This window comes from Salvelinus namaycush, chromosome 4, assembly GCF_016432855.1.
Source record: "Salvelinus namaycush isolate Seneca chromosome 4, SaNama_1.0, whole genome shotgun sequence".
Lineage (NCBI taxonomy): Eukaryota > Metazoa > Chordata > Actinopteri > Salmoniformes > Salmonidae > Salvelinus > Salvelinus namaycush.
The window spans coordinates 82,838,487-82,864,043 of NC_052310.1; the positions used below are offsets into that span (position 1 = coordinate 82,838,487).

Below are 25,557 nucleotides of genomic sequence, written 5' to 3' on the forward strand. Positions count from 1 at the left end.
TTCGTAGTGACCAGTAGGCGTGTTGAAAGCGGTCTTCCACTCGTCCCCGGGTTTGATCCGCACAAGATGGTATGCGTTCCGCAGGTCAAGCTTAGTGAAGACAACTGCTTCCTGGAGCAGCTCAAAGGCTGTGGCCATAAGGGGTAGCGGGTAGCGGTTACGGACGGTTATGGCATTGAGTCCCCGGTAGTCGATGCAAGGTCGTAATCCACCGTCTTTCTTGGCCACAAAGAAAAACCCTGCTCCCGCCGGCGAGGTAGATGGACGCATGAGGCCTGCTGCCAGAGCGTCCTTGATGTAGGTATCCATAGCAGCTCGTTCGGGAGGAGAAAGGGAAAAGATCCAACCCCTGGGAGGGCAGGTCCCCGGCAACAGGTCGATGGTGCAATCGTAAGGTCTATGGGGTGGTAGTTTGGTGGCCCTCTGTTTGCTAAATACCAGTTTGAGGTCATGGTAACACTCGGGAACTCGGGACAGGTCGATGGATTCTAGAGACTCGGAAGGGGAACTCTGGGAACTCGGGAAGATACAAGTGGCTTGGCACGTAGGACCCCACTGCTTGATAGTGCCCACAGACCAGTCGATGTGAGGGTTATGGCTGTGAAGCCAGGGATAACCAAGGACGAGAGGGAACTCGGAACAGGAGATCAGATGAAAGTTCATCACTTCCTGGTGTTGGGAAACTGAAAGTCGCAAGGGGGTAGTGGCACGAGTGACAAGTCCAGATCCCAAAGGGCTTCTATCCAACGTAGTAACCCTTATGGGGTCACTTAGAGGTTCAGAAGGAACGCCATTCTCCTTCGCCCAGACCCCATCCATGAAGTTACCTGCGGCTCCAGAGTCTACCAAGGCTTGAAGAGAAAACTCGTGGTCGTCCCAGGAAAGGGTAACTGGAATGAGCAGGCGGGAGTTGATGGATGGGAGGAGGTTATGTTTCCCGTTACAGTCCTCCCAGGCCTGCACGGGAGAGTGCGTTTCCCTGGAGCCCGGGACACGTGGAGCGGAAATGGCCCGGTTTGCCGCAATATAGACAGCATCGCTCCCTCATCCGGCGGTCTCTCTCAGCCTGGGAGATGCGTCCAACCTGCATGGGTTCTGGTGGAGCCAGCGAGGATAAAGGTGGAGACTCGGAGCTGGAACCGATAGGAGCTAGGGTGAGCGGTCTATGGTTTTGTTCTCTCTCTCTGACGCTGGTCTATGCGTGAAGCCAACTTGATAAGGGACTCGAGGTTGTCCGGTGGTTCCCGAGTGGCCAGTTCATCTTGGATGGTGTCAGAAAGACCCTTCAAAAAACACACTGTGAGCGCCTCGTCGTTCCAGCCACTTGCTGCTGCCACAGTGCGGAACTGGATGGCATAGTCCGTCACGCTGCGCCGACCTTGGCGGAGAGTCAGGAGCTGTTTGGCTGAGTCAGGGCCGTTGGTAGGACCTTGAAACACTCGCTTGAATTCTTCAGCAAAGGTAGAGTAGCTGGCACAGCAGGGACTTTGGGCATCCCACACAGCAGTAGCCCAGGCTAGGGCTTTTTCCGACAGCAGGGTGATGATATATGCTATCTTGGACCGGTCGGTGGGAAACGACGATGGTTGCAGCTCAAAGGAGAGAGAACATTGGGTGAAAAAACCCTTACAAACACTTGGATCCCCTGAGAACCGTTGGGGAGGCGGCAGACGAGGTTCAGCCAGGGGATTAACTGCCAGGGGCACTTGAATCGGATGAACTGGAGCAGAAGCGGTTGCCGGGGAAAGTCGATCCGAAATCTGCTTTATGGAAGTCAGCATCTCTGACAGAAGTTGAGAATGTCTAGCCATTAAGGCCTCTTGCTGAACCAGAGCAGCTTCGTGGCGTTGGACAGTCCCCTCGTGGTGGGACAGCATGGGAAAAAGATCCTGGGTACTGGCTGCCTCTGGGTTCATTATAAGGGCTCAGTGTTTCTGTCAGGACCCGGTGCGAGAAACAGTCACTAATAATCGTCAGAACCCAGAAGATGAGGCAGACACAGCAGTACTAGAGATGGTGGTTTAATTAAAGAACAAAATCTTCAGGCAAAGAAACTAAATCCACAATGTCCAAAAATAAAGCCAAGAGGCACAAAGTGGAAATCCTCCAAAATACAAAAGAAACTCCACAAAGTGGTAAAAAACAGCAGGGAAAAACAAACCTCAAAAGACTACTCAAATAATACACAAGAACTAAACCAGAGAACCTCTGGAAAATCCAACAAGAGAAATATCTATATAAAACAAGGCTTGGGCTGGGGCTGGGTGCTAACTTACAAACACTGAGCAAGGAACTGAGGAACACACAGGGTTTAAATACTAACAAGGGAATGACCTACAGGTGCAAACAATAATTAGAGCAAGAAAAACAAAAGGTACAAAAAAGGTGCAATGGGGACATCTAGTGACCAAAACCCGAACAGTCTTGGCCAAAACCTGACAGAATCTACTGTTAGACTGGAGAACAGTAACACTCTCCCATTATCTGATGAGGAATCTACTGTTAGACTGGAGAACAGTAACACTGTCTCCCATTATCTGATGAGGAATCTACTGTTAGACTGGAGAACAGTAACACTGTCTCCCATTATCTGATGAGGAATCTACTGTTAGACTGGAGAACAGTAACACTGTCTCCCATTATCTGATGAGGAATCTACTGTTAGACTGGAGAACAGTAACACTGTCTCCCATTATCTGATGAGGAATCTACTGTTAGACTGGAGAGCAGTAACACTGTCTCCCATTATCTGATGAGGAATCTACTGTTAGACTGGAGAACAGTAACACTGTCTCCCATTATCTGATGAGGAATCTACTGTTAGACTGGAGAACAGTAACACTGTCTCCCATTATCTGATGAGGAATCTACTGTTAGACTGGAGAACAGTAACACTGTCTCCCATTATCTGATGAGGAATCTACTGTTAGACTGGAGAACAGTAACACTGTCTCCCATTATCTGATGAGGAATCTACTGTTAGACTGGAGAACAGTAACACTGTCTCCCATTATCTGATGAGGAATCTACTGTTAGACTGGAGAACAGTAACACTGTCTCCCATTATCTGATGAGGAATCTACTGTTAGACTGGAGAACAGTAACACTGTCTCCCATTATCTGATGAGGAATCTACTGTTAGACTGGAGAACAGTAACACTGTCTCCCATTATCTGATGAGGAATCTACTGTTAGACTGGAGAACAGTAACACTGTCTCCCATTATCTGATGAGGAATCTACTGTTAGACTGGAGAACAGTAACACTGTCTCCCATTATCTGATGAGGAATCTACTGTTAGAACACTGACGTTGTACCGACTAGCAGTGTTGTGTGAAGTTTGAGGGCTGGAGTGGAAACATTTATTCTGTATCCAGGTTTCTACCTAACTTTTTATGCGAGTAAAGTACATGTTGGATAAAAAATTGCACGACAGGCCTAATGGAAACAGCAAATTTGTCAGTAAACTTTCCAAATGTTAACAAAACAAAATACACTAGACAAGGTGGGATCTTTTTGTGTCTCTAAAATGAATTATGTGAGAAATGGAGGTGGAAACACTTATGTGCAAATATTGATATAATAACCATCATATCAAATTAAACTTGGAGTCGCGATGACATGTTGTGTGTGTTCCTCCCACTACGACTCAGGAAAGCATGCAGTTTATTAGGCTACAGATGAAAGTTATGAACTTCACAGGGTGGTGAAAGTGCACGGTGATCTTGATGCTCCTTTAGAATAAATATTGAGGGTCTTATTCTGGTGACATGATGATCGATGCTTAGCTGCCGTTTGACATAATCTTGCTTTTTTTGTCCACAATAATCTCATCAGGTAGGCTATACCCGAGATGTTGGCTGGAGCACACGTGCCAATACCAGAGTGGGCACATTCGCTATATAACACATCATTTTTTGTGACAAAACCATCAGTAGATTTTGACATGCGATGGAAACCCATTAAACTTGTGCTTTTTATTTAGTATGTTGGAATTTAACCGCAAAAGTTATTTTAAGTGCACTATGTCAATTTGATGGAAACATCGCTGGTGGGAAAATGTGCATATTGTTTTTATGCAGATTTATGAATGTCTGCATCAAAATCTGTAGCCAATTTCCACTCGATATGATTCCAGCTTTTTAGATAAGACTAATTCACTAGAAAAGTTCAAGATAAGACATACAATAACTTTACACCCAACAATTACATTCAGGATGTTTAAAGTGAGAATTTCTTTCAGCTTTCAACGCCCCACATTTGACAATGTAAAATAAATATGATGAGGTACTTCACATTATAAATCACATTATAAACCTTGAAGAATTCCTTATTCATGATATGATTCAGTTTTAAAACATTCACTTTTCGCTGAGGCATGCTATAACAATATCACTGAAAAACTGTTTTTGTTTTGAAAAGGCAATTTCCAGGTTTTGTTACCAGGGAGGATAAGGGGACGTAGTCTTCGTCCCAAATGGCACCATATTCCTTGCATAGTGCACAACTTTTGACCAGAGCCCTACCTATGGGTGACATTTGGGATGCAGTTGAAGTATGATCATTTTGCCTTCAGCTTTATGGTTCTGTTTCCACTCTCACAGAGGTCTCATATTGCGGTTTATGGGCACTGACAACACTTGCCTTTTAAGACAGGGTTTCCCAAACTTCGTCCTGGGGCCCCCCCTGGGTGCACGTTTTGGTTTTTACCCTAGCACTACACAGCTGATTTAAATAACCAACTAAACATCATGCTTTGATTTTTTGAATCAGATGTGTAGTGCTAGAGCAAAAAATGAAATGCGCTCTCTCTCTGCCTCTCTCTCTCTCTCTCTGCCTCTTTCTCTCTCTGACTCTTTCTCTCTCTCTCTGCCTCTCTCTCTCTCTCTCTCTGCCTCTCTCTCTCTCTCTGCCTCTCTCTCTGCCTCTCTCTCTCTCTCTCTCTCTCTCTCTCTCTCTCTCTCTCTCTCTCTCTGCCTCTCTCTCTGCCTCTCTCTCTGCCTCTCTCTCTCTCTCTCTGCCTCTCTCTCTCTCCTTCTCTCTAGATGTGGCCATAGGAGCACCCAAAGAAGATGACTACGGTGGAGCGGTTTACATTTACCATGGTGATGCCACAGGAATCGTCACCAAATATTCTATGGTAAAGACACTTTCAATGGTTAGACACAACAAGTAATAAACACCTTGGGTGCATCATATACCACCACTATAGGCTGGAATAGGAGGAAGAGATAGAAGACAATTGAAACATTTTGTCCCCGGTGTTTGAGACCAACAACATAAAATATAATTGAAATCTGTTTTTCATTTCTAGTTTAGTGAGCGCGCACAAACACACACACACACCGTATTGTGTTAGCAATAAAGATAAGATAACAGCTCCATCTATGTTGACACAGCAGCAGTATCACTCTCTGGGTGCATCCAAAATTACACCCTATTCCCTATAGTGCACTACTCTTGAACAGAGCCCTATGTGCACTGAATCGGGAATAGGGTTCCATTTGGGAAGCAGCCTCTGACCAATGTGTTATAATGATCCAGGTGGTAATGTTATCCTGGGAAGAGATTTTACACTCTACGAACACACACACACACACACACACACACACACACACACACACACACACACACACACACACACACACACACACACACACACACACACACACACACACACACACACACACACATCTAACATGAACATCAGTCCCCCAGGAAGTTGTTTGTTTTCATTAGCATGTAGTCCGGTACAAAGTACTCATCTAATGTCAAGACACACTCACACAAACACAGGAGTGCAGAGCAAAGGATCCCCACAATGGATATTAGCCCCATGAAACATTATACAGTGTCAGCTTTATCTACTGACAGATACAGAGATACAGTATCAGGTGAAATGTAATAGTCTTCTCCAATCCTAGCCTTGTTCAGTCTGTTCTAGTGGTGGTAGCAGACAGTGGTCTGTTCTAGTGGTGGTAGCAGACAGTGGTCTGTTCTAGTGGTGGTAGCAGACAGTGGTCTGTTCTAGTAGTGGTAGCAGACAGTGGTCTGTTCTAGTGGTGGTAGCAGACAGTGGTCTGTTCTAGTGGTGGTAGCAGACAGTGGTCTGTTCTAGTAGTGGTAGCAGACAGTGGTCTGTTCTAGTAGTGGTAGCAGACAGTGGTCTGTTCTAGTGGTGGTAGCAGACAGTGGTCTGTTCTAGTGGTGGTAGCAGACAGTGGTCTGTTCTAGTGGTGGTAGCAGACAGTGGTCTGTTCTAGTGGTGGTAGCAGACAGTGGTCTGTTCTAGTGGTGGTAGCAGACAGTGGTCTGTTCTAGTGGTGGTAGCAGACAGTGGTCTGTTCTAGTGGTGGTAGCAGACAGTGGTCTGTTCTAGTGGTGGTAGCAGACAGTGGTCTGTTCTAGTGGTGGTAGCAGACAGTGGTCTGTTCTAGTAGTGGTAGCAGACAGTGGTCTGTTCTAGTGGTGGTAGCAGACAGTGGTCTGTTCTAGTAGTGGTAGCAGACAGTGGTCTGTTCTAGTAGTGGTAGCAGACTGGTGCTTCAAACTGTTAGACGGTATGATGCTGATCCCTACTGCTACAGTAATGTGTTCGCTAGTGTTGGTCTGACAGGTCAGTGTGTGTGCTTGCATGTATGTATATGTTCTATCTCACGTTTTATATCATTCATTGCAGAGAGTGTCTGGACAGAGCATTAACCCCGCCCTCCAGATGTTCGGCCAATCAATCTCTGGCAATGTGGACATGGACAGGAATGGATATCCAGGTAGGGTCATACTATACAGTACGATACAGACATGATGCATAGCCAACACTAGGTGTAGGGCTAATGAAACACCTAGGACCTACGTCTCAACATAGCCAACACTAGGTGTAGGGCTAATGAAACACCTAGGACCTACGTCTCAACATAGCCAACACTAGGTGTAGGGCTAATGAAACACCTAGGACCTACGTCTCAACATAGCCAACACTAGGTGTAGGGCTAATGAAACACCTAGGACCTACGTCTCAACATAGCCAACACTAGGTGTAGGGCTAATGAAACACCTAGGACCTACGTCTCAACATAGCCAACACTAGGTGTAGGGCTAATGAAACACCTAGGACCTATGTCTCAACATAGCCAACACTAGGTGTAGGGCTAATGAAACACCTAGGACCTACGTCTCAACATAGCCAACACTAGGTGTAGGGCTAATGAAACACCTAGGACCTACGTCTCAACATAGCCAACATTAGGTGTAGGGCTAATGAAACACCTAGGACCTACGTCTCAACATAGCCAACACTAGGTGTAGGGCTAATGACACACCTAGGACCTACGTCTCAACATAGCCAACACTAGGTGTAGGGCTAATGAAACACCTAGGACCTACGTCTCAACATAGCCAACACTAGGTGTAGGGCTAATGAAACACCTAGGACCTACGTCTCAACATAGCCAACGCTAGGTGTAGGGCTAATGAAACACCTAGGACCTACGTCTCAACATAGCCAACGCTAGGTGTAGGGCTAATGAAACACCTAGGACCTACGTCTCAACATAGCCAACATTAGGTGTAGGGCTAATGAAACACCTAGGACCTACGTCTCAACATAGCCAACATTAGGTGTAGGGCTAATGAAACACCTAGGACCTACGTCTCAACATAGCCAACACTAGGTGTAGGGCTAATGAAACACCTAGGACCTACGTCTCAACATAGCCAACACTAGGTGTAGGGCTAATGAAACACCTAGGACCTACGTCTCAACATAGCCAACATTAGGTGTAGGGCTAATGAAACACCTAGGACCTACGTCTCAACATAGCCAACAGTAGGTGTAGGGCTAATGAAACACCTAGGACCTACGTCTCAACATAGCCAACAGTAGGTGTAGGGCTAATGAAACACCTAGGACCTACGTCTCAACATAGCCAACAGTAGGTGTAGGGCTAATGAAACACCTAGGACCTACGTCTCAACATAGCCAACACTAGGTGTAGGGCTAATGACACACCTAGGACCTACGTCTCAACATAGCCAACACTAGGTGTAGGGCTAATGAAACACCTAGGACCTACGTCTCAACATAGCCAACACTAGGTGTAGGGCTAATGAAACACCTAGGACCTACGTCTCAACATAGCCAACGCTAGGTGTAGGGCTAATGAAACACCTAGGAGCTACGTCTCAACATAGCCAACGCTAGGTGTAGGGCTAATGAAACACCTAGGAGCTACGTCTCAACATAGCCAACGCTAGGTGTAGGGCTAATGAAACACCTAGGACCTACGTCTCAACATAGCCAACGCTAGGTGTAGGGCTAATGAAACACCTAGGACCTACGTCTCAACATAGCCAACATTAGGTGTAGGGCTAATGAAACACCTAGGACCTACGTCTCAACATAGCCAACATTAGGTGTAGGGCTAATGAAACACCTGGGACCTACGTCTCAACATAGCCAACACTAGGTGTAGGGCTAATGACACACCTAGGACCTACGTCTCAACATAGCCAACACTAGGTGTAGGGCTAATGAAACACCTAGGACCTACGTCTCAACATAGCCAACATTAGGTGTAGGGCTAATGAAACACCTAGGACCTACGTCTCAACATAGCCAACACTAGGTGTAGGGCTAATGAAACACCTAGGACCTACGTCTCAACATAGCCAACACTAGGTGTAGGGCTAATGAAACACCTAGGACCTACGTCTCAACATAGCCAACATTAGGTGTAGGGCTAATGAAACACCTAGGACCTACGTCTCAACATAGCCAACAGTAGGTGTAGGGCTAATGAAACACCTAGGACCTACGTCTCAACATAGCCAACAGTAGGTGTAGGGCTAATGAAACACCTAGGACCTACGTCTCAACATAGCCAACACTAGGTGTAGGGCTAATGACACACCTAGGACCTACGTCTCAACATAGCCAACACTAGGTGTAGGGCTAATGAAACACCTAGGACCTACGTCTCAACATAGCCAACACTAGGTGTAGGGCTAATGAAACACCTAGGACCTACGTCTCAACATAGCCAACACTAGGTGTAGGGCTAATGAAACACCTAGGACCTACGTCTCAACATAGCCAACACTAGGTGTAGGGCTAATGAAACACCTAGGACCTACGTCTCAACATAGCCAACACTAGGTGTAGGGCTAATGAAACACCTAGGACCTACGTCTCAACATAGCCAACACTAGGTGTAGGGCTAATGACACACCTAGGACCTACGTCTCAACATAGCCAACACTAGGTGTAGGGCTAATGAAACACCTAGGACCTACGTCTCAACATAGCCAACACTAGGTGTAGGGCTAATGAAACACCTAGGACCTACGTCTCAACATAGCCAACACTAGGTGTAGGGCTAATGAAACACCTAGGACCTACGTCTCAACATAGCCAACACTAGGTGTAGGGCTAATGAAACACCTAGGACCTACGTCTCAACATAGCCAACACTAGGTGTAGGGCTAATGAAACACCTAGGACCTACGTCTCAACATAGCCAACATTAGGTGTAGGGCTAATGAAACACCTAGGACCTACGTCTCAACATAGCCAACACTAGGTGTAGGGCTAATGAAACACCTAGGACCTACGTCTCAACATAGCCAACACTAGGTGTAGGGCTAATGAAACACCTAGGACCTACGTCTCAACATAGCCAACACTAGGTGTAGGGCTAATGACACACCTAGGACCTACATCTCAACTTCATGTCGTTATTATATACAGTTGAAGTCGGAAGTTTACATACATTTAAGTTGGAGTCATTAAAACTCATTTTTCAACCACCACAAATGTATTGTTAACAAACTATAGCTTTGGCAAGTCAGTTAGGGCATCTGCTTTGTGCATGACACAAGTACTTTTTCCAACAATTGTTTATAGACAGATTATTTCACTTATAATTCACTGTATCACAATTCCAGTGGGTCAGAAGTTACATACACTAAGTTGACTGTGCCTTTAAACAGCTTGGAAAATTCCAGAACATTTTGTCATGGATTTAGAAGCTTCTGATAGGCTAATTGACATAATTGGAGTCAATTGGAGGTGTACCTGTGGATGTATTTCAAGGCCTACCTTCAAACTCAGTGCCTCTTTGCTTGACATCATGGGAAATCAAAAGAAATCAGCCAGGACCTCAGAAAAACAATTGTAGACCTCCACAAGTTGGTTCATCCTTGGGAGCAATTTCCAAACGCCTGAAGGTACTGCGTTCATCTGTAGAAACAATAGTACGCAAGTATAAACACCATGGGACCACGCAGCCGTCATACCGCTCAGGAAGGAGACGCATTCTGTCTCCTGTGTAAATCAAACCCAGAAAAACAGCAAAGGACCTTGTGAAGATGCTAGAGGAAACACGTACAAAATTATCTATATCCACAGTAAAAGAACGTAGGGACAAGAAACAGGGACAAAGATCGTACTTTTTGGAGAAATGTCCTCTGGTCTGATGAATCAAAAATAGAACCGTTTGGTCATAATGACCATCGTTATGTTTGGAGGAAAAAGGGGGATTCTTGCATGCCGAAGAACATCATCCCAGCCGTGAAGCACGGGGGTGGCAGCCTCATGTTGTGGGGGTGCTTTGCTGCAGTAGGGACTGGTGCACTTCACAAAATAAATGGCATCATGAGGGAGGAAAACTATGTGGATATATAATGCAACATCTCAAGACATCAGTCAGGAAGTTAATGCTTGGTCGCAAATGGGTCTTTCAAATGGACAATGACACCAAGCATACTTCCAAAGTTGTGGCAAAATGGCTTAAGGACAACAAAGTCAAGGTATTGGAGTGGCCATCACAAAGCCCTGACCTCAATCCTATAGAACATTTGTGGGCAGAACTGAAAAAGCTTGTGCGAGCAAGGAGGCCCACAAACCTGACTCAGTTACACCAGCTCTGTCAGGAGGAATGGGCCAAATTCACCCAACTTATTGTGGGAAGCTTGTGGAAGGCTACCCGAAACGTTTGACCGAAGTTAAACAATTTAAAGGCAATGCTACCAAATACTAATCGAGTGTATGTAAACTTCTGACCCACTGGGAATGTGATGAAAGAAATACAAGCTGAAATAAATCATTCTCTCTCCTATTATTCTGACATTTCCCATTCGTAAAATAAAGTGGTGATCCTAACTGACCTAAAACAGGGAATTTTTACTGGGATTAAATGTCAGGAATTGTGAAAAACTGAGTTTAAATGTATTTGGCGAAGGTGTATGTAAACTTCAACTGCACCTGCTTGATTAGATTTAGAAATGAATACATAAAACAAACTCAGAATCAGCAGACAAAGTACAGAATGTCCAAAGAGCTTTGTTGCACTGTTCACTCCTTCTCCTGTCTGTCTGACTCTGAGTGGTTACTGGTCAGTCAGTAACACTCCTGTCTGTCTGACTCTGAGTGGTTACTGGTCAGTCAGTAACACTCCTGTCTGTCTGACTCTGAGTGGTTACTGGGCTCCACATCAATCGTGGACATTTAGAACTGGAACAGAAAACAACAGGTATGAGGACCCACAAAGGTCATCACTTGTTAATGATGACCTTTGTGCATCGTGCCATATCTTTGAAGAACGAGAGAAATCTGCTGCGCTCATTGGTTGTTCTTGCATTGCAGATATTACCATTGGTGCGTTTATGGCTGATCGCGTGGTGTTATTGAGGTAAGTGGTTGTAAGTCAGGCTTTGTTCCAATGTCCATACCAGCATACCACTTTGAATGCAGGCCCAATACGTTGCTCAATTGTAATTGGGAGTATGCTAGTGTAGATATTGGCACAGAGTAGAATAAAGACATACAGTGGAACATAGTAGTATAAAGACATACAGTGGAACAGAGTAAATGTTTCATCACAGAAATACATGAATTCCAGGCTGTGTCTACTGCAGTACCATGTTGTATTTTATTGGTTGTAGGTCCATTGACACCATGTTGTATTGTATTGGTTGTAGGTCCATTGACACCATGTTGTATTGTGTTGGTTATAAGTCCAATGACACCATATTATATTGGTTGTAAGTCTATTGACACCATGTTGTATTGGTTGTAGGTCCATTGACACCATTTTGTATTGTACTGGTTATAGGTCTATTGACACCATGTTGTATTGTACTGGTTATAGGTCCATTGACACCATGTTATGTTTGGTGTTTAGGTCCCGGCCGGTGATCACTGTGGACGTGTCCATCTACCTGCCTGTCTCCATCAACATCTCTGTGCCTCAGTGTCACGAGGGACCACAACACCTCAACTGTTTCAACGCTACAGTCTGCCTGCTCTTCAGAGGAAAACACCTGCCAGGACAGATAGGTGAGCACTAATACAACTACACACAACTGTGTTCTGGCGTGGTCCTGGTTGACTGTTCTGGCGTGGTCCTGGTTGACTGTTCTGGCGTGGTCCTGGTTGACTGTTCTGGCGTGGTCCTGGTTAACTGTTCTGGCGTGGTCCTGGTTGACTGTTCTAGCGTGTCCTGGTTAACTGTTCTTGCGTGGTCCTGGTTGACTGTTCTAGCGTGTCCTGGTTAACTGTTCTGGCGTGGTCCTGGTTAACTGTTCTGGCGTGGTCCTGGTTAACTGTTCTGGCGTGGTCCTGGTTAACTGTTATGGTGTGGTCCTGGTTGACTGTTCTAGCGTGTCCTGGTTAACTGTTCTGGCGTGGTCCTGATTGACTGTTCTGGCGTGGTCCTGGTTAACTGTTCTGGCGTGGTTCTGATTGACTGTTCTGGCGTGGTCCTGGTTAACTGTTCTAGCGTGGTCCTGGTTAACTGTTCTAGCGGGGTCCTGGTTAACTGTTCTAGCGTGGTCCTGGTTAACTGTTCTGGCGTGGTCCTGATTAACTGTTCTGGCGTGGTCCTGATTGACTGTTCTAGCGTGGTCCTGGTTGACTGTTCTAGCGTGGTCCTGGTTGACTGTTCTAGCGTGGTCCTGGTTAACTGTTCTAGCGTGGTCCTGGTTAACTGTTCTGGCGTGGTCCTGGTTAACTGTTCTGGCGTGGTCCTGGTTAACTGTTCTAGCGTGGTCCTGATTGACTGTTCTGGCGTGGTCCTGGTTGACTGTTCTGGCGTGGTCCTGATTGACTGTTATGGCGTGGTCCTGGTTAACTGTTATGGTGTGGTCCTGGTTGACTGTTCGGATGTGGTCCTGGTTGACTGTTATGGCGTGGTCCTGGTTGACTGTTATGGTGTGGTCCTGGTTGACTTTTATGGCGTGATCCTGGTTGACTGTTATGGCGTTGTCCTGGTTGACTGTTATGGTGTGGTCCTAGTTGACTGTTATGGCGTTGTCCTGGTTGACTGTTATGGCGTTGTCCTGGTTGACTGTTATGGTGTGGTCCTGGTTGACTGTTATGGCGTGGTCCTGGTTGACTGTTATGGCGTGGTCCTGGTTGACTGTTATGGCGTGGTCCTGGTTGACTGTTATGGCGTGGTCCTGGTTGACTGTTATGGCGTGGTCCTGGTTGACTGTTATGGCGTGGTCCTGGTTGACTGTTATGGCGTGGTCCTGGTTGACTGTTATGGCGTGGTCCTGGTTGACTGTTATGGCGTGGTCCTGGTTGCCTGTTATGGCGTGGTCCTGGTTGACTGTTATGGCGTGGTCCTGGTTGACTGTTATGGCGTGGTCCTGGTTGACTGTTATGGCGTGGTCCTGGTTGACTGTTATGGCGTGGTCCTGGTTGACTGTTATGGCGTGGTCCTGGTTGACTGTTATGGCGTGGTCCTGGTTGACTGTTCAGGCACAGATAGAACAATGAGCCAGTTTTACCGGATGTAAACTGAGTAAAAATATAAACGCAACATGTAAAGTGTTGGTCCCATGTTTCATGAGCTGAAATAAAACATCTCAGAAATGTTCCATACAAAAAGCTTATTTCTCTCAACCTGAAGGTGTGGCATATCAAAAAGCTGATTTCAACAGCATGGCCATTACACAGGTGAACCTTGTGCTGGGGACAATAAAAGGCCACTCTAAAATGGGCAGTTTTGTCACACAACACAATGCCACAGATGTCTGAAGTTTTGAGGGAGTGTGCAATTGGCATGCTAACTGCAGGAATGTCCACCAGAGCTGTTGCTAGAAAATTTATGTCCGACCGGCCTCACAACTGCAGACCACGTGTATGGCTTCGTGTGGGCGAGAGGTTTGCTGATGTCAACATTGTGAACAGAGTGCCACATGGTGGTGGGGTTATGGTATGGGCAGGCATAAGCTACGGACAACGAACACAATCACATTTTATCGATGGCAATTTTAATTCACAGAGGTATCGAGATGAGATCCTGAAGCCCATTGTCGTGCCATCCATCCGCCGCCATCACCTCATGTTTCAGCATGATAATGCATGGCCCCATGTTACAAGGATCTGCACACAATTATTGGAAGCTGAAAATGTCCCAGTTCTTCCAGGGCCTGCATTCTCACCACTCACCCATTGAACGTGTTTGGGAAGCTCTGGATCAACGTGTACTACACCGTGTTCCAGTTCCCACCAATATCCAGCAACTTCACACAGCCATTGAAGAGGAGTGGGACAACATTCCACAGGCCACAATCAACAGCCTGATCAACTCTGTGCGAAGGAGATGTGTCGCGCTGGATGAGGCAAATGTTGGTTATACCAGATACTGACTGGTTTTCTGATCCATGCCCCTACTTTTTTGTTTTTAAGGTGCACTACATGACCAAAAGTATGTGGACACCTGCTAGTCGAACATCTCATTCCAAAATCATGGGTATTAATATGAAGTTGGTCCCCCCTTTGCTGCTATATTAGTCTCCACTCTTCTGGGAATTCTTTCCACTAGATGCTGGAATATTGCTGCAGGGACTTGCTTCCATTCAGCCACAAGGGCATTAGTGAGGTTCGGTGATTAGGCCTGGCTCGCAGTCAGCTTTCAAATTCAACGCCATTGTATAATGTAGCGTTAAGATTTCCCTTCACTGGAACTAAGGGGCCTAGTCCGAACCATGAAAAACAGCCCCAGACCACTATTTCTCCTCCACCAAACTTTACAGTTGGCACTATGCATTGGGGCAGGTAGCGTTCTCCTGGCATCCGCCAAACCCAGATTAGTCCGTCAGACTGCCAGATGGTCAAGCGTGATTCATCACTCCAGAGAACGCGTTTCCATTGCTGCAGAGTCCAATGGTGGGAGCTTTACACCACTCCAGCCGATGATTGGCATTGCGCATGGTGATCTTAGGCTGCTCGGCCATGGAAACTCATTTCATGAAGGTCCCGACAAACAGTTATTGTGCTGACGTGGTTTTCACAGGCAGTTTGGAATTTGGTAGTGAGTGTTGCAACTGAGGACAGACAATTTTTACACGCTTCAGCACTCAGCAGTCTTGTTCTGTGAGATTGTGTGGCCTACCACTTCGAGGCTGAGCCGTTATTGCTCCTAGATGTTTCCACTTCACAATACAGTTGACCGGGGCAGCTCTAGCAGGGCAGAAATTTTACTAACTGACTAATTGGAAAGGTGGCATCCTATGACGATGCCACGTTGAAAGTCACTGAGCTTTTCAGTAAGGCCATTCTACTGCCAATGTTTGTCTATGAAGATTTTATATCTGTGTGCTTGATTTTATACAATGTGGCTGAAATAGCCCATTTGAAGGGGTGTCCACATACCTTTGTATATATAGTGTATGTGTGACCAACAGATGCATATTTGTATTACCAGCCATAGATTAGGGCCTAATTAATTAATTCCAATTGACTGATTTCCTTATATGAACTGTAACTCAGTAAATTCTTTGAAATTTGTAGCATGTTGTGTTGACCTTGTTTCAGTATATAAATGTGAAGCATCCGTTTGTCATTTCCACTCACTACCAAATATGGTGATGAGAGGAAGCCCGGTGAGAGAAAATGGAGCGAGATGGATTTTGTCCGGCATTCGGCTAATTTTGTCATCGATGAAACATTTGATCTCCGTACAGTTTTCTGTTCCCAAAACTACAATCTGTTACAACAAAGTAGACTAAGTTTTGTAGACTTTCCCCTTTGCAAAGTAAAAAAAATGCATTGTTTAGAAAGAGTGCAATGGCAAATTGAGTTATGGCACACGCACACTTCAGAGTAGGCGTTCCGTAGTGGAAATATGCAAATACATGCTAAAATGCGCCTATAGGATCTCGCTAGCTTGTGCTTGGCTCTGCCCACCTCTTTGCTTTTTTCTGCCCATTATGATTCATTTGCTCCCATTGGAAATTACAGGCTGTGGTTTATCTTGGGTTAGTTAAAAAAAAAAAAATTGGTTTAGGTGTGGTCCTGGTTGTGTCTGTGGGTTTGGTCAAGCTTGATCCCCCCCCCGGGACAGGGAAGTAGCCTGCTGGTATAGTTTGGTAATGACGCCTGGGCCGGTAATGAACACTCAACGCCCCTCCTTTCCACCTGGCAGGGTGAGCTCATGGAAGGCGCTCCCGTACACACGTGGAATGAATCAATGAGTAAACATGTAATGTTTATGATTTCTGTATTCAAAATAGATCTATGAAGTAGTTTATTTAAAACTGCTGAAACCACCAACACGTCAATGGAAATCATGGGTGTGAGATGTTTTGACAGGGTGTTTCTTACTCAACGGTGTTACCGTTAGAGAAGTCCATGTCTTGTTTTGAAATGTCTGTCGGTTTGACCCTGTGTGCATTTGTTTTGTGTGTGTGTGTGTGTGTGTGTGTGTGTGTGTGTGTGTGTGTGTGTGTGTGTGTGTGTGTGTGTGTGTGTGTGTGTGTGTGTGTGTACACGTACGTACGTACACTACATGAGGACTTCTCCAACTAAGGCTGGACCTGACAAAGAGCCACCTTGGATTCAAACATTGCTACTGTGACCAGGTCTATTAGTAGCCTGACATTTCCCTGTCTTTTTCCTCTCTAATACATTTTATGTATTTATTATTTTATTTATCCTTTATTTAACCAGGTAGGCTAGTTGAGAATAAGTTCTCATTTACAACTGCGACCTGGCCAAGATAAAGCACAGCAGTTCGACACATACAGCAACACAGAGTTACACATGGGTTAAACAAACGTACAGCCAATATAACCTGACAGCTGGTCTCTCTCTCTCTCCCCAGAGTTGCTGTGTAACCTGACAGCTGGTTTCTCTCCTCTCTCCCAAGAGTTGTTGTATAACCTGACAGCTGGTCTCTCTCTGTCTCTCCCCAGAGTTGTTGTATAACCTGACAGCTGGTTTCTCTCTGTCTCTCCCCAGAGTTGTTGTATAACCTGACAGCTGGTCTCTCTCTGTCTCTCCCCAGAGTTGTTGTATAACCTGACAGCTGGTCTCTCTCTGTCTCTCCCCAGAGTTGTTGTATAACCTGACAGCTGGTCTCCCTCTGTCTCTCCCCAGAGTTGTTGTATAACCTGACAGCTGGTCTCTCTCTCTCTCTCCCCAGAGTTGTTGTATAATCTGACAGCTGGTCTCTCTGTCTCTCCCCAGAGTTGTTGTATAACCTGACAGCTGGTTTCTCTCCTCTCTCCCCAGAGTTGCTGTATAACCTGACAGCTGGTCTCTCTCTGTCTCTCCCCAGAGTTGTTGTATAACCTGACAGCTGGTTTCTCTCTGTCTCTCCCCAGAGTTGTTGTATAACCTGACAGCTGGTCTCTCTCTGTCTCTCCCCAGAGTTGTTGTATAACCTGACAGCTGGTCTCTCTCTGTCTCTCCCCAGAGTTGTTGTATAACCTGACAGCTGGTCTCTCTCTGTCTCTCCCCAGAGTTGTTGTATAACCTGACAGCTGGTCTCCCTCTGTCTCTCCCCAGAGTTGTTGTATAACCTGACAGCTGGTCTCTCTCTGTCTCTCCCCAGAGTTGTTGTATAACCTGACAGCTGGTCTCTCTCTGTCTCTCCCTAGAGTTGTTGTATAACCTGACAGGTGGTCTCTCTCCTCTCTCCTCTCTCCCCAGAGTTGCTGTATAACCTGACAGCTGATGTGGATAAGAGGCAGAGGAGCCAGTCTTCCAGAGTGTACTTTATTCAGAATGGAGCCCAGATCAGCTTAATGAGCAACGAGCTCAGTCTGGACATCAACAGAGAGGATTGCCAACAGTACACTGCATATGTTAAGGTGAGTCCCTAGAAGTCGTTTAGTTTGTCGCACTGCTGTGCTTTATCTTGGCCAGGTCGCAGTTGTAAATGAGAACTTGTTCTCAACTGGCCTATCTGGTTAAATAAAGGTGAAATAAAATAAATAAATAAAATGTGGACCTGTGGTTAGCAATGCCAAGGTTGTGGGTTCAATACCTGTAGAGATCACATGAGAGAGGTCTCTTTTCCTCAGAGCACAGTGTCCCCAGCGGTCAAAGCTGGTTGCAATGATTATCCGTTTTTTTGTCGTGAAGTCATGGTCAGGTTGTATACTGGTTGTATAAGGAAGTTTGTTTAACGTCAAGAAGACATCTTCTGGTTGACCAACAGAGACCAGTGGGTTGTAGTCTCACACACCAGACTGTGTTGTGTGCCACCATGTTAAGGTGATAGCATACTGTATGATGACTTCTCATCCAGAAAACATGTTTACAACTAGATATGATGTCATTAAGATGTCATGTGCCCTAATGTTGCCCTATTGGTCCCAGTTAGCTGGTTCAGTTGGAGCTATTGTGTCCATGTCCTCCACTGAACTCTTTTTCACAGCAACTGGGTTATTCAAGCAGTGTTTGTCAAGCTGTTTTCTTTCTGTTTGTTTTGATGTTCTGAAGCGATGTTCAATCTCCATAGCATCTCCGGTGGCAACTTCCTGTCAGTCTTAATAGTTTTGACAGTCTCAAAACAATGTTGAAATTGTAGCCAAGGCAAACAAAACAAAGGTGAATCATATTGGCTATAATATATATTGGCTATAATATATATTGGCTATAATCATTGTTCCCTCTCATTTCTTTTTCAGCACTGAGCAAATTTCAGGTCTGCTGAGCTCAAACTTCAACGTTGTGAAAATTCTGTGCAACTTTCAACACGCTTTTACAGTGAACACTGAGGCTGAACCCACTTTAAGTTACAGTTATAACAGTGGCCAAGTATTCTACTGTGGCTATTTTATCATAATGTAGTCCTACCAGAGTGGCCTACAATCAATAACAATGGAGAAAAATGCATCCCATAACATTCTATCATTCAGCCTACAGTAGCAGCAATGTGTGGTGTTCAATGTAGGCCTACATTCCATGAGACTTTTCAAAAAAACATGCAGGGCTTGACATGAATAACCTGTTTATCCACTTCACCTTCAGACAAGGAGGTCTGAAAATGTGTTGTTAGATGCAAGAAACCACAAAATAAAATTCATCAGTCAAATGATGCTACCCTCTGCCTATTGGCTACTTAGCTTATTCAAGACTGTTTCAAAATACAACACTGCCCCTTTAAAACATAAAAAAGCTCTTTACCTGACTCACTTTCCAAAGATGGCTAGAAGTGCTCTTGTAGGAAGCAACCACTCCCCCATTGTTGCCTAGAAATTAGCTACGACTGTGCTAATAACTAATTAGCAAATAATATTAACAAATGTGCACAGGTCGCTACATGCAGCTCTCGCTTTGATCTCAAGCATATCTATTCACGACCCCTCATACTGTAAACACAGTCCAGTTCAAAGTGAATGGCACAGATACATATATGGCAATGGTCTATTTGCATATTGGCCTACTGCAGCTCTAATTGGTTAAGAGTATGGGCCTGAGTCGTGGCTGTCAATGCAATAAAATCCTACTCCGATGCGCTCTGCCTACAAGAAAATCTATTGCATAGTTAGTTTTGCATACTAAGTCTTGCATAGTTTTCTTTTTCTTCTGTATGTTACGTTGAAAGTGGCTAATATTGTGTTGATTTGAGCACTATTTCCACAGTGGAGGGAAACGTTGATAGTGTTAACTCAAGGGGAAAACTCTACAAAATTGAGTGAAGTTCAATCTCATGCTTCTCTGCGAGGGCTGATATTTCTTCTGCATGGCAGTCCGAGGGGAGCTGCGCACAGCTTAGAGGGAACATTGGCTATAATATATATTGGCTATAGGTGTGTGTGCATGCGTGTGAAAGTTCAACAGTTGTCTGGTTGAGTGGATTTATCCTGCAGCTTGCTGGGTCAGGGCAAATGTGACATACAGGCAGTCATAACAGTTAAAACAACACTGTTTACTTTCTGACTGTGCTATCATCTCCAAATGGATAGAAACAGTAGGTGGTAGAGTAGATATATTTCACAGACCACATAGATAAGTAGCTAAGGTGCAGGAAGATGTGTGTCTTAAACTGGAAACTGAACCCTCCGCACACTCACTGGTTGAGCCATGCAAATTTCTGTTATTTAAGTTCCAATCCTTCGGTCACCGTAGTAGACCGTTGTCACTATTGTCAGATAGTTTCAGTCAGAACTCAAGGCTAAGTTTTAATTACTGCAATTTGCATGTAACTTAATGTGCAGACAGGCTTCTTGTCCGGAGTAGGAACTGTAGAGAGTCACATAAATAGTAAGTTACTGTATCGTAACCTGCTGATTCAGAGGCAGCTTAGAGTGGACCTACAGTATGTCCTGAGGCCTGAGGGCGTCCATGTATGTCTCACCTCCTGCTAATGGGGACCAGAGGTCCCACCCCACACGGAGCCTGTGCATTTCACTGCCATTCTCTACAGTGGACCCCAGGCTAATTTCTCCCTGGGAGGCTGAGCCTGACTGAACTCAATACCATTCTATCCTTCTCGCAGTCTCTCTGCCCCCTCCCCCCCAAACAGTCCTGGGTTCAAACACTATTCGAAAACACTTCAAGTACTTTATATGTGCTTGACTGAGCTTGCCTGGCTTAATGAACCAATAGAATAGTACACAAAACTGCAAACCCCGCCCATCTGGCACTGCAGGCAGGCTAAAGCAAATGCTCAAATTGTCTGAAACATTTCGAATAGTGTTAGAATCCAGGTCTGCTACCCTGCCATACAGCCCATAGTGTTAGAATCCAGGTCTGCTACCCTGCCATACAGCCCATAGTGTTAGAATCCAGGTCTGCTACCCTGCCATACAGCCCATAGTGTTAGAACCCAGGTCCGCTACCCTGCCGTACAGCCCATAGTGTTAGAACCCAGGTCTGCTACCCTGCCATACAGCCCATAGTGTTAGAACCCAGGTCTGCTACCCTGCCATACAGCCCATAGTGTTAGAACCCAGGTCTGCTACCCTGCCATACAGCCCATAGTGTTAGAACCCAGGTCTGCTACCCTGCCATACAGCCCATAGTGTTAGAACCCAGGTCTGCTACCCTGCCATACAGCCCATAGTGTTAGAATCCAGGTCTGCTACCCTGCCATACAGCCCATAGTGTTAGAATCCAGGTCTGCTACCCTGCCATACAGCCCATAGTGTTAGAATCCAGGTCTGCTACCCTGCCATACAGCCCATAGTGTTAGAACCCAGGTCTGCTACACTGCCATACAGCCCATAGTGTTAGAATCCAGGTCTGCTAGCCTGCCATACAGCCCATAGTGTTAGAATCCAGGTCTGCTACCCTGCCATACAGCCCATAGTGTTAGAACCCAGGTCTGCTACCCTGCCATACAGCCCATAGTGTTAGAACCCAGGTCTGCTACCCTGCCATACAGCCCTGGGCTGAGTATACCTCACTACATAATGTGAGAGACTTTGAACAACACATCATAACACCATTATGGAGCCTTAAACATCCAGTCTGTCCAGTGAAGTGGAGTTTGTGGAACTCCTAGATGACTATATACAGTAGTCATTGATAATTAGACACGTATGGTTGTTTCTCATAATTGAACACTGTGACCAGACAGAGAATAAACTGTTAGCTTCAACTGTGACAATCGTAGGTATACACACAATAAATCAGCGATGTGAAGTATTGTAATGTTAATTCCCAATGTAAACCTGTTCAACATCTTCTACACAGCAATATCTCTATTTTTGGCATCCCAAATTGCACCCTATTCCCTTTATAGTGCACTACTTTTGACCAGAGTCCCATGGGGTGTAAATGCACTATATAGGGAATAGGGTGCCATTTGGGATGCAGCCTCTATGTTTCTGGGTGTACTGTAGATTAGCGATCTGGTGCGTGCCACATACGTAACTAACTGGCATCTCTCTGTCTCGGTGTACTGTAATGTACTAGGTGGGATTAACACTCTTCCACTAAAGCTGAGAGTGGGATTCATCAGGCCAGAACCATGTCACCATAGAATTGATCTCTGTAGTAGAATAGAATAGAAGAGCATAGAATATCATTGAATTTGCCCTTATGAGGGAATTTGTTAAAAAACATTGGCAATGTAAAATAGTTTGATTAACCAGAGATCAGAGGAACACTTGGTCTGCTTTGTGGAGTTAAATAGTGTTCAAAGTGTGGTGCCAAAATTACACTTTCAAAATAACCTCTTGGTAATAGCATTCTTTCTAGTCAATGAACTAGTATTCAAAGGTGTGACATATTTTTAATAACTTCCAATATTATAACCTCTGGTGTTTATGTTCCTTTTTTAGGTAGTCAAAGGTGTGCATTACATTTATTAGATTTTCTTAACACCTTTTTCTCACACACACACACACACACACACACACACACACACACACACACACACACACACACACACACACACACACACACACACACACACACACATCTTGTGTGTGTAGAAATGTTGAGTTTGAATTGGCTTGTTGTTGGTTTGATGAAGTGTGTGTAAGCCCATGTAAGCATGAGGTGTCTGGTCGTGTGGCTGTTTAGTCTAGCCAGGCTAGTAATGCTTATTGTTGGATTGAACAGGTAGATTTTCCTGCGTTTGTTGTGTGGCGTAAGAAACACACAATACTTCTATACAGTTCTATATATTAGTTGTTTACAGATCTATTCATTACTTCTGTACAGTTCTCTACATTAGTTGTATACAGTTCTATACGTTAGTTGTAGACAGTTCTCTACATTAGTTGTATACAGTTCTCTACGTTAGTTGTATACAGTTATATACGTTAGTTGTAGACAGTTCTCTACATTAGTTGTATACAGTTCTCTACGTTAGTTGTATACAGTTATATACGTTAGTTGTAGACAGTTCTCTACATTAGTTGTATACAGTTATATACGTTAGTTGTATACAGTTCTCTACGTTAGTTGTATACAGTTATATACATTAGTTGTATACAGTTATATACATTAGTTGTATACATTTCTCTACATTAGTTATATACATTAGTTGTATACAGTTCTCTACATTAGTTGTATACAGGTATATACGTTAGTTATATACAGTTATATACATTAGTTGTATACAGTTCTCTACATTAGTTATATACATTAGTTGTATACAGTTCTCTACATTAGTTGTATACAGGTATATACGTTAGTTGTAGACAGTTCTCTACATTAGTTGTATACAGTTCTCTACATTAGTTGTATACAGTTATATACGTTAGTTGTATACAGTTATATACGTTAGTTGTATACAGTTCTCTACATTAGTTGTATACAGTTATATACGTTAGGTGTGTACAGTTCTATACATTACATTTACATTACATTTAAGTCATTTAGCAGACGCTCTTATCCAGAGCGACTTACAAGTACATACATTCATACTTTTTTGTACTGGCCCCCCGTGGGAATCGAACCCACAACCCTGGCGTTGCAAGCGCCATGCTCTACCAACTGAGCTACACGGGACTACATGTCACACTACATTAGTTGTATACAGTTCTATACGTTAGGTGTATAAATTATTATGTGGATTATAATGAAGGAACATTTTTGTAGGCGTTGATCCATTTTTCACAGAAAATGATATGCGACAACTGTGATCAAATGAAGAAAGCAGATCTGTATGTTGAGAAACTGCTTATCAGAGAGAGAAACAGATTCGTTTACACAGATGGATCTGATTTGATTAAACAGTTGATCAATTCATCTTTAACTTAATCAACATTTTCATCTAACATGTAATGGACTTAGACTTGAAATCCTTACACACATTGAACACATGGACTAACAAAGATTACACAACCCTACATCTGTCAGAGAAAAACACCAGGAATGATCACTCACTCAGTAAATCACATGACATTATGGAACGCCAGTTCATTGATAGTGAAATCATATAATGCATTTCATATGGATGTTTTGGGTGGCGGGGGAACGGCTGTGCAAAGGCATGCCACAGTACCAGATGAACTCTGTTTGGTTATTTGAGCTCAAATATATGACACACTTCTTACTACAGTCATACCTCACATTCTAGAGACGGACACCGGGGATATTCTAATGGTGAATGATATGGGTGGTTGAAAGGACCAGGAGTTGTGTGTGTGTGTGTGCGTGTGTGCATGTGTGCGTGTGTGCGTGTGTGGGTGTGTGGGTGGGTGTGATTGTGGGTGTGTGTGCGTGCATGCTGAATGATATGGGTGGTTGAAAGGAGCAGGAGGGGTGTGTGTGTGTGCATGCAATTATGTGTGTGTGTGTGTGTGTGTGTGTGTGTGTGTGTGTGTGTGTGTGTGTGTGTGTGTGTGTGTGTGTGTGTGTGTGTGTGTGTGTGTGTGTGTGTGTGTGTGCGCGTGCGGAATGATATGGGTGGTTGAAAGGAGCAGGAGGGGTGTGTGTGTGTGCATGCAATTATGGGTGTGTGTGTGTGTGTGTGTGTGTGTGTGTGTGTGTGTGTGTGTGTGTGTGTGTGTGTGTGTGTGTGTGTGTGTGTGTGTGTGCATGCGATTGTGTGTGTGTGTGCGTGCTGAATGCTATGGGTGGTTGAAAAGAGCAGGAGTGGTGTGTGAGTAAGTGACTGATTTCAAGAGCTGAATTTTCTCCACCCTTAATTTTCAAGTGTCACATTCTCACATTAATTTTCGTGCAATTGGCACATCATCTCTTTGGTTGTCTCTCAGCTTACTGTACATCAGTTAACCTTGACAATGTATCATGAAATAGCTTGCAGGTTTAGCTCAGTGTTCATCTACTTTTTTGCATCTGGATATTATACTGAACCTGGATATTATATTAAACCTGGATATTATACTAAACCTGGATATTATACTAAACCTGGATATTGAACTAAACCTGGATATTATACTGAACCTGGATATTATATTAAACCTGGATATTATATTAAACCTGGATATTATACTAAACCTGGATATTATACTAAACCTGGATATTATATTAAACCTGGATATTATACTAAACCTGGATATTATACTAAACCTGGATATTATATTAAACCTGGATATTATACTGAACCAGGATATTATACTAAATCTTGAGCACTCATTGTCTTCGAGGACAGAGCTGGACCAGCATATCCTGTACTTTTGACAGCTAGTCTAACTTGTTATGATATGGCCATCAACTATCAATCTACCATTGAAATGAGATGACTGGAACGGACAAAACCCTTCATTCTATTTACTATGTATACTACACACAGGATGGGATGTTACAACGTTTTAGTCTTAACCCATCTCTACCCCCATCTCCACCAGTTGTCAGGCTGGAGGTCGCCTTTCTGCGTCACTATGGCGTCTTCACTTTAT

The 25,557-nt window shown here is 44.4% G+C and overlaps 1 protein-coding gene across 1 annotated transcript in view; it reads left to right on the forward strand.

Moving 5' to 3' along the window:
* Nucleotides 1–25,557, forward strand: part of LOC120046866 (integrin alpha-9-like) — a 165,730-nt gene that overhangs the window by 61,661 nt on the left and 78,512 nt on the right. The window contains exons 11-15 of the mRNA XM_038992441.1: nt 5,046–5,140; nt 6,680–6,770; nt 11,642–11,687; nt 12,180–12,334; nt 17,939–18,099. Coding sequence (XP_038848369.1) covers nt 5,046–5,140; nt 6,680–6,770; nt 11,642–11,687; nt 12,180–12,334; nt 17,939–18,099 — 548 coding nt within the window. The remainder of the gene's footprint in view (nt 1–5,045; nt 5,141–6,679; nt 6,771–11,641; nt 11,688–12,179; nt 12,335–17,938; nt 18,100–25,557) is intronic.